The following is a 17,916-nucleotide window of genomic DNA, read 5'->3' on the forward strand; positions in this document are numbered from 1 at the left end:
GCCGCCCGGACGCACCCCTGAAGACACACGCCGGAAGTGCTCTCGCTACCATCTTGCTAAAGGGGCGGGGGGGGGGCAGGGACGGTGGGAGGAGGAATCCGGTAGGGAATTCCTGTAGGAGGTTCGCGATCCCGCCGTGGCGGAGAAGCGTGGGAATGTAGCGCGACCTCGCCCTGCAGAAAGGGCTTGAAGACCTCGTCTTGGTAAAGAGAACACTGAGCGTGGGTTTTGCCTCTGCCCGCGGAGACCCAGTACCAAGGTGGCTCTTGTATTGGGCCGGACCGTGGCCGGCACAGCAAGCGACCCCCTCGGGCCGGGGTGCTGCCGGGCCTGACCTAGAGCGAGAGCGGTGCAGAATTGGGGCGAGGGGTGGTATAGGGCGCCTTTCTCCACACCCCTTCCTTCGCGTGGAATTTGAGCCTTGGCCCTGGCTCTCTTCCCCGGAAGAAGTCTTGTTTGGGGTGTAGGGCACAGCGTGTAAACAGCCCTTTGGACTCCCTGTGTCCCTGAGTTTGGTCCCAGTGTAGCCAATGCTCATTTCCTGAGCAAAGCTTCAGGACTCCTCTCACTCCCCCTTCCAGTCCTTTCCCTGTCCTCCCACCCGTCCACTTCCAAGTTTTAGTTAATTAGAATCAAGATGTCATGCCTCTTCTTAAAGGAGTTGGGTTGCACAGGATGTTCAGACTTTGCAAAACCAAAGCAGTGAATCCGTAGGGGAGAAATTTCAGACCAGTGGGGAGATATATAGGGGTAAGGGGAAGGAGTATATACGGTGGGAGTAGGTGGGATTTCCACAGAATCAGAGAGGCCCTCTTGGCACTGACCATTAGGATACAGGTGCAGCCAGTTGGCTTCAGGGCTTTGTGACCAGCTTGGAGGGACTCACAGCTCCAGGAGGTCAGATCATAGGCCCTTGGGATGCTTTGATTCAGATCTGCCCCCTAGTAGCAAATCACCTCAGATCACTGGAGAAATAAAACGTAATCAGAATATATGGAAGAAAGCAGGGTCAGTATCTTGCCCCAGGACTCCAGATTGAATTATTTATATATACCTCAGGATCTAAACATTACTTCCAGAATTGTTATGGAGAAGTGAATAGAAATTGAGAGCTGAAGACTAGGTAGTCAAAAAGTTAGCCTTATTTGGTCACAAGTCCCCCCCCCCTTTTTTTCTGAATTTTATTTACTTTTTATACAGCAGGTTCTTATTAGTTATCTATTTTATCTATATTAGTGTATATGTCAATCCCAATCTCCCAATTCATCACACCATCACCACCCCCACCCCCACCACTTTCCCCCCTTGGTGTCCATACGTTTGTTCTCTACATCTGTGTCTCTATTTCTGCCCTGCAAACCGGTTCATCTGTACCATTTTTCTAGGTTCCACATATATGTGTTAATAGACGGTATTTGTTTTTCTCTTTTTGGCTTCACTCTGTATGACAGTCTCTAGATCCATCCACGTCTCTACAAATGGCCCAATTTCGTTCCTTTTTATGGCTGAGTAATATTCCATTGTATATATGTACCACATCTTTATCCATTCATCTGTTGATGGGCATTTAGGTTGCTTCCGTGACCTGGCTATTGTAAATATAGTGCTGCAATGAACATTGGGGTGCACGTGTCTTTTTGAACTATGGTTTTCTCTGGGTATATTCCCAGTAGTGGGATTGCTGTGTCATATGGTAATTCTATTTTTAGTTTTTTAAGGAACCGCCATACTGTTCTCTATAGTGGCTGTATCAATTTACATTCCTACCAACAGTGCAGGAGGTTCCCTTTTCTCCACTCCCTCTCCAGCGTTTGTTGTTTGTAGATTTTCTGATGATGCCCATTCTAACTGGTATGAGGTGGTACCTCATTGTAGTTTTTTTTTTTTTTTTTTTTTTTCGGTACGCGGGCCTCTCACTGCTGTGGCCTCTCCCATTGCGGAGCACAGGCACCGGACGCACAGGCTCAGCGGCCATGGCTCATGGGCCCAGCCGCTCCACGGCATGTGGGATCTTCCCAGACCAGGGCACGAACCCGTATCCCCTGCATCGGCAGGCGGACTCTCAACCACTGCGTCACCAGGAAAGCCCACCTCATTGTAGTTTTGATTTGCATTTCTCTAATAATTAGTGATGTTGAGCAGCTTTTCATGTGCTTCTTGGCCATCTGTGTGTCTTCTTTGGAGAAATGTCTATTGAGGTCTTCTGCCCATTTTTTGATTGGGTGGTTTGTTTTTTTAATATTGAGCTGCATAAGCTGTTTATATATTTTGGAGATTAATCCTTTGTACGTTGCTTCGTTTGCAAATATTTTCTCCCATTCTGAGGGTTGTCTTTTTGTCGTTTGTAGTTTCCTTTGCTTTGCAAAAGATTTTAAGTTTCATTGGGTCCCATTTGTTTATTTTTGTTTTTATTTCCATTTCTCTAGGAGGTGGATCAAAAAAGATCTTGCTGTGATTTATGTCAAAGAGTGTTCCTCCTATGTTTTCCTCTAAGAGTTTTATAGTGTCCAGTCTTACATTTAGGTCTCTAATCCATTTTGAGTTTATTTTTGTGTATGGTGTTAGGGAATGTTCTAATTTCATTCTTTTACATGTAGCTGTCCAGATTTCCTAGCACCACCTATTGAAGAGACTGTCTTTTCTCCATTGTATATCCTTGCCTCCTTTGTCATAGATAAGTTGACTGTAGGTGCGTGGGTTTATCTCTGGGCCTTCTATACTTTTCCATTGATCTCTATTTCTGTTTTTGTGCCAGTATCATATTGTCTTGATTACTGTAGCTTTGTAGTATAGTCTGAAGTCAGGGAGCCTGATTCCTCCAGCTCCGTTTTTTTACCTCAAGACTGCTTTGGCTATTTGGGGTCTTTTGTGTCTCCATACGAATTTTAAGATTTTTTGTTCTAGTTCTGTAAAAAATGCCACTGGTAAATTGATAGGGATTGCATTGAATCTGTAGATTGCTTTGTGTAGTATAGTCATTTGCACAATATTGATTCTTCCAATCCAAGGACATGGTGTATCTCTCCATCTGTTGGTGTCATCTTTCATTTCTTTCATCAGTGTCTTACAGTTTTCTGCATACAGGTCTTTTACCTCCTTAGGTAGGTTTATTCCTAGGTATTTTATTCTTTTCGTTGCAATGGTGAATGAGATTGTTTCCTTAATTTCTCTTTATGATCTTTCATTGTTAGTGTATAGGAATGCAAGAGATTTCTGTGCATTAATTTTGTATCCTGCAACTTTACCAAATTCATTGATTAGCTCTAGTAGTTTTCTGGTGGCATCTTCAGGATTCTGTATGTATAGTATCATGTCATCTGCCAACAGTGACAGTTTTACTTCTTCTTTTCCAATTTGGATTCCTTTTATTTCTTTTTCTTCTCTGATTGCCATGGCTAGGACTTCCAAAACTATGTTGAATAATAGTGGTGAGAGTGGACATCCTTGTCTTGTTCCTGATCTTAGAGGAAATGCTTTCAGTTTTTCACCATTGAGAATGATGTTTGCTGTGAGTTTGTTGTATATGGCCTTTATTATGTTGAGGTAGCCTCCCTCTATGCCCACTTTCTGGAGGGTTTTTATCATAAATGGGTGTTTGAATTTTGTCAAAAGCTTTTTCTGCATGTACTGAGATGATCATATGGTTTTTATTCTTTAATTTGTTAATATGGTGTATCACATTGATTGATTTGCATATATTGAAGAATCCTTGCATCCCTGGGATAAATCCCACTTGATCATGGTGTATGATCCTTTTAATGTGCTGTTGGATTCTGTTTGCTAGTATTTTGTTGAGGATTTTTGCATCTATATTCATCAGTGATATTGGTCTGTAATTTTCTTTTTTTGTAGTATCTTTGTCCGGTTTTGGTATCAGGGTGATGGTGGCCTCATAGAATGAGTTTGGGAGTGTTTCTTCCTCTGCAAATTTTTGGAAGAGTTTGAGAAGGATGGGTGTTAGCTCTTCTCTAAATGTTTGATAGAATTCGCCTGTGAAGCCATCTGATCCTGGACTTTTGTTTGTTGGAAGATTTTTAATCACAGCTTCAATTTCATTACTTGTGATTGGTCTGTTCATATTTTCTATTTCTTCCTGGTTCAGTCTTGGAAGGTTATACCTTTCTAAGAATTTGACCATTTCTTCCAGGTTGTCCATTTTATTGGCATAGAGTTGCTTGTAGTAGTCTCTTAGGATGCTTTGTATTTCTGCGGTGTCTGTTGTAACTTCTCCTTTTTCATTTCTAATTTTATTGATTTGAGTCCTCTCTTTTTCTTGATGAGTCTGGCTAAAGGTTTATCAATTTTGTTTATCTTCTCAAAGAACCAGCTTTTAGTTTTATTGATCTTTGCTATTTTCTTTGTTTTATTTCATTTATTTCTGCTCTTATCTTTATGATTTCTTTCCTTCTACTAACTTTGGGTTTTGTTTGTTCTTCTTTCTCCAGTTCATTTAGGTGTAAGTTTAGATTGTTTATTTGAGATTTTTCTTGTTTCTTGAGGTAGGCTTGTATAGCTATAAACTTCCCTCTTAGAACTGCTTTTGCTGCATCCCATAGGTTTTGAATCATCGTGTTTTCGTTGTGATTTGTCTCTAGGTAATTTTTGATTTCCTCTTTGATTTCTTCACTGATCTCTTGGTTATTTAGTAACGTATTGTTTAGCTTGCATGTATTTGTGTTTTTTACGTTTTTTTCCCTGTAATTGATTTCTAATCTCATAGCGTTGTGGTCAGAAAAGATGCTTGATATGATTTCAATTTTCTTAAATTTACTGAGGCCTGATTTGTGACCCAAGATGTGATCTATCCTGGAGAATGTTCTGTGTGCACTTGAGAAGAAAGTGTAGTCTGCTGTTTTTGGATGGAATGTCCTATAAATATCAATTAAATCTCTCTGGTGTATTGTGTCAGTTAAATCTTGTGTTTCCTTATTAATTGTCTGCTTGGAAGATCTGTCCATTGGTGTAAGTGAGGTGTTAAAGTCCCCCACTATTATTGTGTTACTGTCGATTTCCTCTTTTATAGATGTTAGCAGTTGCCTTACGTACTGAGGTGCTCCTATGTTGGGTGTGTATATATTTATAATTGTTATATCTTCTTCTTGGATTGATCCCTTGATCATTATGTAGTGTCCTTCCTTGTCTCTTGTAACATTCTTTATTTTAAAGTCTATTTTATCTGATAGGAGTATTGCTACTCCAGCTTTCTTTTGATTCCCATTTGCATGGAATATCTTTTTCCATCCTCTCACTTTCAGTCTGTATGTGTCCCTAGGTCTGAAGTGGGTCTCTTGTAGACAGCATATGTATGGGTCTTGTTTTTGTATCCATTCAGCAAGCCTGTGTCTTTTGGTTGGAGCATTTAACCCATTCACGTTTAAGGTAATTATTGATATGTATGTTCCTGTTACCATTTTCTTAATTGTTTTGGGTTTGTTTTTGTAGGTCCTTTTCTTTTCTTGTGTTTCGCACTTACAGAAGTTCCTTTAGCATTTGTTGTAGAGCTGGTTTGGTGGTGCTGAATTCTCTTAGCTTTTGCTTGTCTGTAAAGCTGTTGATTTCTCCTTTGAATCTGAATGAGATCTGTGCCCAGTAGGGTAATCTTGGTTGTAGATTCTTCCCTTTCATCAACTTTAAATATTTCGTGCCACTCCCTTCTGGCTTGTAGAGTTTCTGCTGAGAAATCAGGTGTTAACCTTATGGGAGTTCCCTTGTATGTTACTTTGTTGTTTTTTCCTTTGTCACTTTCAATAATTTTTCTTTGTCTTTTAATTTTTGTCAGTTTGATTACTGTGTGTCTCAGCATGTTTCTCCTTGGGTTCATCGTGCCTGGGACTCTCTGTGCTTCCTGGACTCGGGTGGCTATTTCCTTTCCCAAGTTAGGGAAGTCTTCTACTATAATCTCTTCAAATATTTTCTCAAGTCCTTTCTCTCTCTCTTCTTCTGGGACCCCTATAATGCAAATGCTGTTGCATTTAATGTTGTCCCAGCAGTCTCTTAGGCTGTCTTTATTTCTTCTCAGTCTTTTTTCTTTATTCTGTTCCATGGCAGTGAATTCCACCATTCTGTCTTCCAGGTCACTTATCTGTTCTCTGCCTCAGTTATTCTGCTATTGATTCCTTCTAGTGTATTTTTCATTTCAGTTATTGTATTGTTCATCTCTATTTGTTTGTTCTTTAATTCTTCTAGGTGTTTGTTCTTTAATTCTTCTAGTTCTTTGTTAGACATTTCTTGCATCTTCTTGATCTTTGCCTCCATTCTTTTTCCGAGGTCCTGGATCATCTTCACTATCATTATTCTGAATTATTTTTCTGGAAGGTTGCCTATCTCCACTTCATTTAGTTGTTTTTCTAGCGTTTTATCTTGTTCCATCATCTGGTACAAAGTCCTCTGCCTTTTCATTTTGTCTGTCTTTCTGTGAATGTGGTTTTCCTTCCACGAGCTGCAGAATTGTACTTCTTCGTTACAGGCCCCTTTATGAATCAGATGAAAATTTAGTCCCCTCTCCTCCAGAAAAATGTCCACACACACAAATGGAATTTTGCATACAATCCCAAGAGGTTCATGAAGACCATTCATAGGCTTCATAAATCAGCACCTCTGAATCCTTGATCTAACCTAGTCCCCTTAATTCACAGATAAGAAAACAAACCCAGAGAGAGGAAGTGACTTGTCCAAGGTCACACAGTTTAGGAGAATGGATTAAAACTCAAGTTTTCTGATTTCCAGTCAAATAGCCCTTAAAGTGGTTTATTTCTCACAGGCTACTCAAGCTGCATTGCTTAACTGTATTCAGTGGCCCCCACATACTTTCAATTAAGAGATTTCTAGCAAAGGAAACCTTTTCACCTTGGTGGGGTTGAATGGGACATGGCTAATTGGCAAAATTCTGCATATTAGTGGGACTTTTTGAGTCTTTTGTTTTAATATGCCCCTTACTCTCCTTGCAAACTAGCCAGACCATTGTGATTTCAGAATGTAAATCCCGGGCTTATTAAATTTTAGCAAGTAGAACAAAAATCCCTTAAATTCATCGTTTGCTTTTCTTCCCACTTGTTCAACTATTTCTATATTCGTTGTGCCTGCAAGCATCCGATGTAGGAAGGATTGATGGAGAAGATATTATTTCACTTTTTTTTTTTTTTTTTTTTGCGGTACACGGGCCTCTCACTGTTGTGGCCTCTCCTGTTGCGGAGCACAGGCTCCGGATGTGCAGGCTCAGCGGCCATGGCTCACGGGCCCAGCCGCTCCGCGGCATGTGGGATCCTCCCGGACCAGGGCATGAACCCGTGTCCCCTGCATCGGCAGGCGGACTCTCAACCACTGCACCACCAGGGAAGCCCCTATTTCACTTTTTATGGTGAGAAATAAACCCAGGAAGGGTAAGGATTACACCACAAGTACATGGGAGAGCCAAGAGCTGAGCCCTGGTTTCTTGACCCCCAGCTTCTGCATGTTTTCTGCCAGATGATTCTGTGGTCCCCACACCTTGGTTCCTAACTACAGATGCAAAAAGAATAGATGTGTAGATGGATAGTTAGATAGATGGATACATGGGCGTACGTCAGACCAATAAATCAGAATCTCTGAAAATGAGGCCAGGTTTGGGAACCACTGCTGTACCCTGTGTTGGCAGAAGCAAACCTAGATCCAGGTGAGTGGACTGTTTTTCCTATCTGGGAGGGCAGTTTTGTGTAATGGGGTGAGGTGGGCATTTTTTGTTTGAGTTTTGAGCTTTTGAGTCAGCTATACTTGTATTCAAATTTGATATTTGACCCCTTGCTAGTATTCTCTTCTAGGATTATATATGAGGAGAAATAAAATAATACACGTGAAGATAAATGTATGTAGTAGGGCCTAATAAATGTTACTTTTCTTCTTTCTACTGTCTGTATCATCTCTGAACTTCATAGACCTGGGAAGAAGGAATTCCTGGGTTCTTCTCTCTCCTGTGATTGGGAGGCTGGGGAGGAGTCACTTGAGCAGCAGGCAAGATGACCCCCATACTTTGCAGCCTTCTAGAATGGTGATGGAGGCAGCAAGAAGCCATTGCCCCAGTCCATCCCTGCCAACTGTATCTTGTGGCCTGCCTCATGGGAGTGACATCCAGTACTGCATATAACTGTGGGCTGGTGAACGCTCCTATCTTTGCTTCAAGATTCCCTTTGCTGCAAGGAGAAGCCTCTGGAGGTTCTGGGGGTCAGAAGTGTGACCTGGAAGACCCTAAAAGGAGTTCCCAGGCATGTTGCCTCTTCTAGGAGCCAAGAAAACATAGGAAAGGCCCCATGGGGCTGGGAGGCTTTGCACCTAACACTTCCAGTGGGCTGGTGGGACTGCACAGTGGGGGGCCGGGGGGGTGTCTGGCAAAGTGAGACATGTGATTCCCACTGCAGATCACCTGACTACTTGCCCTGGCTTGGAGAAGAAGTCCCAGTCATTAATCTCTAGAAGCTTTGTGGAGATACCACCAACAGGTTTGGGTCTTCACCCCTTTTGCTCTCCCTTCCCATCTTCATGCGGGGGAGGCTCCTGAACCCCCGTAACCTGAAGGGGTAACTCTGGCAGTAATGCTTCCTCCTCCCTTACTTGAGATTAGGCTGAGGCTGAATCCCTTGTGTGGGGGAGATGGCGCCCTAACCTGCTTGTTCAGCAACTGGCTCTAGCCTGGGTCAGAGGACTCCCGATGCGGCTTGTGTGCAGTGCTGGGTCCTTGCCTGTGGGGAGACTAGGGTGTCAGGAGAGGGAGCTGAGGATCAGGAGTGAATGGGTCTTCTCCCAACTCCCAGAAGATAGAGCATCAGTCCCCAGACCAATGTTCCATCCCAAGTTCCTTGAACCAGGTGTTTCAGTGACATCGCTGACTCTGCCTCTGTGCTGGAGCTTCTGGGGATGCAGAAAGGTGGAGGAGGGAGCTGGAGCGATGATATGGGTGCTGAGACAGGACAGTTCTAGTTTCCCAGGGACTATGGTCCCTGGTTTTGACTTTCCCAGGACAGCTGGGGCCTTGTGAAAATCAGGGAAGGAACATAAGCAAGAGGAATGGAGAGCCTTGTGCTCATGACTCAGAGATGCCCGGACCAGGGTGGGGGCCTTGTGAGGGGATGACCTTGTGATGAGAGGGAACAAGAGCAAAAGCTGGAGGCAGAACTTTGAGATGGGGGTGTCAGAGGGGCTTTTCTGAAATGTGAAAATGAATACATGGACGGATTTTGCAACACCATCCAGCCTGCTGTCTTCTCAAGTTTTGCTCCCTAACCTCCGCCTGTTCCTCCTGCCCCACCCTGTGCTTCCTCCCATCTTTCACCAGGCTCCTTTCTATTTCTGTTTTCCCTGTCCTTCTCCCGTCCTGTTCCCCCACACCCCATGTCCACTCTTTCCCTACTCCCTCTCTTCTCCTCTTCCCTGGTGTCCTGTTCATCTCTGTCTCAGTGCCTCTGGCCGCCTGCCCTGGCCCCCTGTCCTTCTGTGCTTTCATGTGGAGCCCATGGGAACTGGACTTCACAGCAAAACAGGAAGAGCCTGTGAGCAGGAAACTGGGAGTGGGGCAGGGGGGGAACAACCAGCAGTAACCTCAGCTCCTTGCCTCCCACATCTGGACTGAAGCATCCCCAGGGCCCCTTGCCTCTCCCACTGCAGCCCACCAGCCCCAGCTTCGTCCATCTCACTTCACTCGTCCAGCAGACCTGAGAGGCAACAAGATGAGTCTCCTGGACTCTGACACAGGAGAAAGAAAGAGGACAGGGACCTGAGTGAGGACATCTGGATTCTGATCCCAGCTTGGCTACTGACTGTGTGTGGTCTTGGAAAAGACTCTCCCATGAGCTCAGTGTTATTGTACCCTCCCTCCCTCCTGGGGCTGCTCTAAGGACCAGAAGAGATAGTGAGGGGTTTGTATATGGAAATAAGCACAGGAAGGTTAACAGTGTACAGATTCAAGGCGATGGTAAGACCCATAGCTGAAAGGATCGGGAGTTTAATTACTGCTTCCATTTCTAGTACTCTTACTGTGTGCTCCGATACATTGTTTATTCTCACGACAACCTTATGTGGCAAAAACCATTATTATCATACCTGTTTTAAAGATAGAGAAGCAGAGGTTCAGAGACATTAAGTAACTTGCTTAATCAAGATCACACAGCAAATAAGAGGCAGAGGCAAGGCCTGGATTTGAGCCCAAAATCTGAGCTCAGAGCCCAAGCACTAAAGCAATGATGAAATTGACTAGAGCCAACAAGTATAGAAGAGGATGATACTATTTTTCTTGTTTACTTATTCATTCAACAAACAGAACCACAGCACCTACTCTGTTTCTACTTTATGGCAGGCCCTGTTTCAGGGGAGATAAAATCAGTAAAACGAGGTGTCTACCTTCAGGGATGGACCTCATGTTCAGGCGGGAAGGCACGGCTACAGTCTCAGTAGATGCTGGACAGAGGCTGCCCTCACTTCTGACGGAACCCTTCCCCAGATGAGGGTACCTGCATACCCTCTCAGGCCCATCCTGGACTGGCACCCAGATCTGCTGTCTCCCGTCCCAGACCATCCACTGCTGTAGCGACTTCTTTCCACCGCCACCACCCCCCGCCCCCGCTCCGGCTTCCTCCCTTCTCTGGCCTCCGCAGGGCACCCACGTTCAGAGACTCCCTGGAAGGCCCAGCACCTGCCTGTCTCCACCCCTGTAGTTCTATCAGCTTGGCTGAGGCCTGGGGCTAGCTTCTTGGCCCCTTTCCAGAGGTACAGGAGGAGGAGGGAGGCCGGGAAAGCAAGCTGGGGCTCGGTGTCGCAATTCCGGGCCGGGACCTTTGCTCCGCGAGGTGTCTGTGGAAGGGAGGAAACGACTCTGGAGGCTGCCGGGAGTGGGGTGGGGGCGCCTGGGAGGTGCCTGTAAGAGCAGCTCAGAGCCTCCAGGGTGAGGAGAGGAAGGGGAGAACCGGGCAGACCTGCAGGAAAATGCGGCCTTCGGGCTTGGGGGTAGGGGGTAGGGGCCGGGGGTGGTGCCGGGCCGAGGGGGTGGCCGGCCGGCAGGGGGCGGAGTCAGCGCGGTGGGGAAGCGGCCCGTGGGCGGGGGCGAGGAGACCAGGGCTTCGGTCGGTCGGCTCCCGGCTCCCGGCCCCTCTCTTGCTCCGCTCCGGCTACCCGGCCGCTGAGGCCTGTGGACCAGGGACTGCACCATCCTCCTCTCCCAGCAAGGGGGCTCCAGAGACTGCCCCAGCCAGAGTCTGGCGGCCTGGGTACTCGGTGGGTCTGCTCTTCAGCGCTGGCCTGGGGCTCTGCCTGTGTGTCTGGGGCGCGGGTCGGGTGGGGGCGGGGGCGGCGGGGTGTCCTGTGCATTTAGAAAGGGGTCTCTGGGGAGAAGTGAAAAGGATGATGGGGACGGAAGCTCGGACAGCGACAGCATTCTGTTTATGTCCCAGGATAACTTCTGAGGGGGTCGGGGCAGGAGGTCCTGTATGTGAATTGGGGTGACTTCTGGAGGCAAGAGTTTTGTCTTGGGACCCTGGGAGGTGGCAGGAGTGAGGCTGTCTAACCAGCAGTGTGTTTCACTGGGTGGAGGGAGCCTCGGTCACATGTCCTGGTTCTGCCCAACTTTGGCGGTCCCCAGTGCTGGAGTGAGGGGGAAGGGGCTCTGACCGGAGCCAGGCAGTTGTGCCCAAACATTCCCTGATGGCCTGGAGGGGGTCCTGGGGAGAAAAGGTGGCATGGTAGCCAAGAACTCAGACTTCGATGTCAGAGAGACCAGAGTCGGAGTCTTGGCTCTACCACTGCCTAACTGTGTGCCCATAGGCTATTTTCTTAATGTCTTTGAACCCCAGTTTCCTCATCTGTAAATCGGGCTTGAGAATAGCCCTGACCTCATAGGGATATTGTGAGGAAGGCATGGAAAGCCTTAGCACAGGCGGACACATATATGGCAGGTAAATGTTAGCTGGTATGCGAGTACAGATAAAAAGCAGGATCAGGAGGGGAGGGAACCCAGTTTGGGAAGAGTGTAACCTGGATCATTCCTGCAGGACAGTCCCTTGGTAATGTCCAGGGCTCCAGGAAGAGATGTCTTCGTGGCTGGAGGCCCCTGTGCCTGATGTTTCTCCTGGTAAGCTTCTTCACTCCAGCCCTCTCCCCTGAGCCCAGGCCCCAACTCCTCTCCTCCCGCGGGAATCAGCCTCCTTCACTACCTACCATCTGCCCCTCCCTGAAGAGCAGTCCAGAGCTGCTCTTGGTGTTGCTTGCCTCCTCTGCCCAGACTGTCTCTGCCCTGGTTCTGGTGCCTGGCCCTTGGAGATACCCGTCCGTCCTTCTCAATCCGGGCTTGCTGCTGGGGAGGCTTGGCATGTCCAATGCTTATCCAGCTTGGCTTTCAAGAGTTCTGTCTGATCTCTGAGATGGATGCACTTCAGCCCTGCAAGGGGACAAAGGTTAACATCCTTATTTAAGGTATTGAGGTGCAGGGGACTACAAGTGATTAGCCCTAGCGCCCACACAAATCGCAGGGTCCCAAAGCCGGAGCCGACGTTTTACTGCCCTCTATGGGTGGAGATAAGTTTGCAGTTTCCCAGGAGAATGCTGGGGACCTGAGACCCCCTTGTGCCTCTCTTTCGGGGTTCAGACTGTGCAGTGGAGCTGTGGGAGCCAGATGCACAAGATGCAAGCAGCCAGCCTCTGGGAAGCAGCAACTGTATCCTCAGGGAGGAATGTAGCACACCCCAATCTGCTGGGGGCACTTCGAGGGTGGGGCTGGAGGCAGCAGAGCCCACAACCCTGCTCCCCAAGGTGGAGGCCCCTCCAGAGTCCACAGGTGAGGAGCTGCTGGATTTGGAGGAGGTAAGGGCTCCCTGGATCCGGGAGGGGTTTTACCTTATAAGATCATGGTTAAGTCCAAAGGCTTTGGAGTCAACTAGACCTAAGTGATCTGAGTGTAAATTTTGTTTCTTAGGCCCTTCTGAGCCTCAGTTTCCTTATTTGTAAAATGGACATAACAAGAGTACCTATCTCTTATGGTTGTAAGGATCAGTGCATATAAAGGGCTCAGACAGTACCTAGGACATAAGAGCACTTTGCCTACGAGAGCTACTTTCTTAGAATAGAGAGACTAGAATAGACTTTGTACAGTGAAGTAAATGAAGGTCACTGAGTGCTCAGGACAGTGGCCAGCTGGGCACCTAGCCTTCTCCCTGAAGAAGAACATTAAGGCTCTTTCCTGTACCCAGAGCTTCGTCCACAAAAGCGGAAAAAGGGGCCAGCCCCCAAAATGCTGGGGAATGAGCTGTGCAGTGTGTGTGGGGACAAGGCTTCCGGCTTCCACTACAACGTGCTGAGCTGCGAGGGCTGCAAGGGATTCTTCCGCCGCAGTGTCATCAAAGGGGCGCGCTACGTCTGCCACAGTGGGGGCCACTGCCCCATGGACACCTACATGCGTCGCAAGTGCCAGGAGTGCCGCCTTCGCAAATGCCGCCAGGCCGGCATGCGGGAGGAGTGTGAGTGTCTGGGGACTAGAGCTGGGGGAGGGGGGTGGTTAGGCCAATGGGGAAGAGGGCATGTCTGGGTGCCAGCGTCTGGGTGCAGAAAGGCAGCTGAGCCTATGGGCCTTGCTACACGGTCCCTAAGTGTGGATTAAAATCTCTTCCTTGTCTTTACCTAACTCTCTGCTTTTCTGGAGCCTCAAACTACGCCTCTGCCCCATCCCCACTTCCTGTCTCCCCCTCTTCTCCCCTCCTCACGTCTGGCTCTGTTCTCAGGTGTTCTGTCAGAAGAACAGATCCGTCTGAAGAAACTGAAGCGGCAAGAGGAGGAACAGGCTCAGGCCACATCCCTGCCCCCGAGGGCTTCCTCTCCGCCCCAAGTCCTGCCCCAGCTCAGCCCGGAGCAGCTGGGCATGATTGAGAAGCTGGTGGCTGCCCAGCAGCAGTGTAACAGACGTTCCTTCTCCGACCGGCTTCGAGTCACGGTACCTGAGGGGCCTGGGGAGAGGTCGCTGTGCCCAGAGCACCAGCTGGCTTCTTGATGCCTGACTCAGAGTGGTTTGTTTCTTTCCTCCTTGCTTTTCGGGGTAGCCTTGGCCCATGGCACCAGATCCCCAGAGTCGGGAGGCCCGTCAGCAACGCTTTGCCCACTTCACGGAGCTGGCCATTGTCTCTGTGCAGGAGATCGTTGATTTTGCCAAACAGCTGCCGGGCTTCCTGCAGCTCAGCCGGGAGGACCAGATTGCCCTCCTGAAGACCTCTGCAATTGAGGTGGCTGGCAAGGCCGAGGGTGAAGGGAGGACCAGAGCCGGATGTCTGTGGGAGGGGCCCCCAGCCAGCTAGCTGGGAAGCCACATGCACTGGGAAGTAGGGATGAGGGGCTCGACCTTCCCTTGAAGGTGCCCTGGGCCGAGACCAGCCTAATATTTGTGTGCAGGTGATGCTTCTGGAGACATCTCGGAGGTACAACCCTGGGAGTGAGAGTATCACCTTCCTCAAGGATTTCAGTTATAACCGGGAAGACTTTGCCAAAGCAGGTGAGAACTGAGATCACAAAGGGACTGGGTTGGATGAACAGATGCATTTTGTCATGGGGCCCATAGTGACTACAGAGCTACAGGCCCAGGGTTTGAGTGGCTACAAAGGGAAGGATCCACTTGTTTTTCCAAGACAGAAAGTTGGAATGCTGATAGGTCTCCCTTAACTGCCCCAGATAGATTCCTGTCCTCTGTTGCATTAGGCCAGTGGTTCTCAAACTGTGTTCCCAGGAACCTGAGGGGGGTTTCCATGGAAGTGTCACCTTAGAGGAAAAACGTCCTTCACCCTAACTTCAGCCAAAGCAGAAACTCCCTTTAAATCTGCGTTTATATATTGTGCTTCTGCATAATATTTTGCTTGAAAAAAAGACTTTACAGCTAGGAAAAAAACCTTGAAAACCTCACCAAGCCTTTTAGTAGTCAAAATTGAAAAATCTTTCTCAGATGTGCTCTTTTGGATCATGTGGACTGATTTCCTCCTCTTCAGCTGTGCTTTCTGAGTAGCCATGGAATTGGCATTAAAACATGGCAGATGTGCCCAGATGAGGCAGTTTTAGGATAAGAGTGAACACTTCTATCCCCATCTTGGCGTATCTTGGAGTACTTTCTCCAAGAATTAGTTCACGATGCTGTTCTCTATCTGACATTTGCTTGCAGGCTAAGCAGTTTTGGTTTCCTCATATTCAATGGCTGGTTTGTGTTGTGGGAGGAGGGCTGGGAAAGGATGGAAGGTGGAAGGTGTTTCGGAGGGACAGGACTGAGGCTGAACAAGAGACTTGGTGGTTTAACACCTGAGTGAGTGGGTCTGTAAAATACGGCTGATGCTGACTCCATTCTCGGGTTTGGAGAATACTGGTTTCCAGTGCAGAGCTCACAGAGGCTTCCGGTGACTCAGGCCAGCTCTCGTCCCATCACAGGCCACCCAGTGAGCTTTCTAGGTAGGCCTCCCTTCACTATAGGGTCCGGCAGGGCTGTGTTGACACCTCTTGCCTTCTGTAGTGCCCCGTGTGCTGCCTGAATGTACAGGCACCTAATAGGAGTGATGTAATGACTTTTTCCAGCTTTAAAAGCCCAGCCCTGCCCCCTTTCTCTACCCAATCACCTTTTCCCCAGCTGGTTATTACCCCAGTCCTTGTTAACCACGGCCTTCTCCTTCATAACATCCTCCTTTCTGAACTCTTCCCTGTTCTCATGTCTGCGTGTTCCTTCAGCACTTGCGGACTTGTGCTGTCTGAATCTGTATCTATTTATAGATTCATTTATATAAGCGGTTTTTATGTCATGATGTTTGTTTTTCATTTCTCACTTTTTCAGTGCGGGGAGAAGAGACAGGGCTGCTCTTTGGGCAGGTCTCCCTCCTCCTTTACTTCCACTACCACATGCCACTCGCGTGGGTGACTAACGATGTGAACCGATCACACTGGGGGCGTCCACTCAGCGAGCAGTAGCCGACCCTCACAGGGGGCGTAACTCTAGAACTTGCTCGTCCTCTCTGTATGAAGGGGCTCTTCAACACAATTCAAGGCTGGACACCTCACCAAGAAATGCTTTCTAAATGGGGCTTGTCCATTAAATGGATCAACACACACTTGATAAACATCGGGGTGAAAGCACAGGAAGTGACTAATCAAGAAGCCTGGAATGGAAAAGTTAGCAGATGGTTGCTAAAAGACATCTGAGAAAACTAGGGGATGGCGTGGGGTGGGCAGACTTCGACAGTGTGTTTGGGAGAAGTGTTCTTTAGATGTCACCACTTCAGGTCATGGTTTGTTGAACTTCGGTCTCCTCAGTAAGAAGGCTGGTTCTATTTTTAAAATTTATTATTTATTTAACAAACACTTACATGGAGTTACCATATGTGCCACTCGTTATTCTAAGGACCCATTATGAGGTAGGTGCTATTATTATCTCCATTCTAGAGATGGGAAAACCAAGGCCCAGAGAGCTTAAATAACTTACTCAAGCCTAGTAAATGGTAGAGCTAGGACTCAAACCCAGGGAGTCTGACACCAGGGTCCACACCCTCAACCACATTGCTTTGTTTCCCCTGTGATGTGAAACAAGAAACGTATTGCTAGTATTCAAATAAGTAAGGCCAATTGCCAGTGAAGCAGTCTTTTTATAAACAAACATAAGGGTTGCTTCTATTTCTAGTAATGTGGGGCCCTCAAGCATTCTAAGAATTCTAACAGAATTATTGTCATTTAATTCAGCACATTCTGTATGCTGGGTGCAGTGCAAAGTGGTCTGTATGCTTTATCATTTAACACTCACAACAGTTTTATAAGTTCAGATATGATTCCCGCCTCACAGATGAGGCTTCGAGAGGTTAAGAAACGTACCCGAGGTTATACAGCAGAGCCCTGGAGACTTCGTACTGAGTCCCTGGTAGTCTCCTCAGTGGAGCAGTGCTGCCCATGCCACACAACCCAGCCTCTCTTCTTCCTCCCCAGGGCTGCAGGTGGAGTTCATCAACCCCATCTTTGAGTTCTCCAGAGCCATGAATGAGCTGCAACTAAATGATGCTGAGTTTGCCTTGCTCATTGCCATCAGCATCTTCTCTGCAGGTGTGGAGGAGGGGCAAGAGGGTAAACGAGCAAGAGACTCACACCAAAGAGGGCTGCAGGCCCCATAGGGCAAGAACCGTGGGGGTGGAGGCCCTTGTTGTGTTACTTTGGGATGGGAGAGGTTGGGTAGGGCATGTCCCTATTTTTTGGTTGTGATTTGGGGTATGGAAATGAGACCCTGGCCAGACCTGCTACTCAACTCTGTTGGTGACCTATAGACCGGCCCAACGTGCAGGACCAGCTCCAGGTAGAGAGGCTGCAACACACATATGTGGAGGCCCTGCATGCCTACGTCTCCATCCACCACCCCCATGTGAGTCTCCCCACTGTGCCCTCTTTCTCCTCTCCACAGGCTCATCCCCTGACACATCTGCTTTCCCTTCAAGAATCCCTCCCTGACTACATCGTGCAGACAATTCTCTACCTCTCCCACAAACCCCCACCCTTGCCCCCCTTCCCTGGGGAGAGACAAAGGCTATACTTGTCCTTCTTTCCCAGGACCGACTCATGTTCCCACGGATGCTAATGAAACTGGTGAACCTCCGGACACTGAGCAGTGTCCATTCAGAGCAAGTGTTTGCACTGCGCCTGCAGGATAAAAAGCTTCCCCCGCTGCTCTCTGAGATCTGGGATGTGCACGAGTGACCGATCTTCCCCTGTATCTTCTGTTTTCTGAGCTGGATGGCTGAGGCTGGTGGCTGCCTCCTAGAGGTGGAACCGGCTGAGAAGGACAGACATTCCTGAGGGCTGGGCAAAGGAGATCCTCAAGTGGCATTAAAGGAGAGTCAAAGGGTTGGGAGTTTTGTGGCTGCTGGGTAGTAGGGATCCTGCTAAAACGGTGCTCCATGTGAAGACTGT

At 47.9% G+C, this 17,916-nt stretch overlaps 1 protein-coding gene across 10 annotated transcripts; it reads left to right on the forward strand.

Annotated features, from left to right (window-relative positions):
- Positions 1-112: 112 nt before the first annotated feature.
- On the forward strand, positions 113-17,852 carry NR1H3 (nuclear receptor subfamily 1 group H member 3). Of its 10 annotated transcripts, none has more exons than XM_081240557.1 (10): positions 113-203; positions 12,009-12,088; positions 12,602-12,790; positions 13,203-13,469; positions 13,731-13,939; positions 14,046-14,225; positions 14,392-14,491; positions 16,945-17,058; positions 17,277-17,371; positions 17,557-17,852. In XM_081240557.1, exons 2-10 carry the CDS (start codon positions 12,046-12,048, stop codon positions 17,701-17,703), a joined length of 1,344 nt encoding a protein of 447 aa, XP_081096683.1. In that variant the 5' UTR covers positions 113-203; positions 12,009-12,045; the 3' UTR covers positions 17,704-17,852. The 10 variants fall into 10 exon arrangements, with proteins under 10 accessions (XP_081096683.1, XP_081096685.1, XP_081096684.1 ...); XM_081240559.1 differs by lacking the exon at positions 113-203 and adding an exon at positions 10,655-10,731; XM_081240558.1 differs by lacking the exon at positions 113-203 and adding an exon at positions 10,885-10,906.
- The last annotated feature ends 64 nt before the right edge of the window (positions 17,853-17,916 follow it).

This window comes from Mesoplodon bidens, assembly GCF_964165515.1.
Source record: "Mesoplodon bidens genome assembly, chromosome: 7".
Classification (NCBI taxonomy): Eukaryota; Metazoa; Chordata; class Mammalia; order Artiodactyla; family Ziphiidae; genus Mesoplodon; species Mesoplodon bidens.

What these genes read in the sequence shown, in the direction of transcription:
- NR1H3 (XM_081240557.1), top strand. Translation starts at nt 12,046, where the DNA reads ATGTCTTCGTGGCTGGAGGCCCCTGTGCCTGATGTTTCTCCTG. An exon ending in GGCCGGCATGCGGGAGGAGT is followed by an intron (nt 13,470 to 13,730) that starts GTGAGTGTCTGG and finishes CTCTGTTCTCAG; the next exon opens with GTGTTCTGTCAGAAGAACAG. An exon ending in GGAAGACTTTGCCAAAGCAG is followed by an intron (nt 14,492 to 16,944) that starts GTGAGAACTGAG and finishes CTTCCTCCCCAG; the next exon opens with GGCTGCAGGTGGAGTTCATC.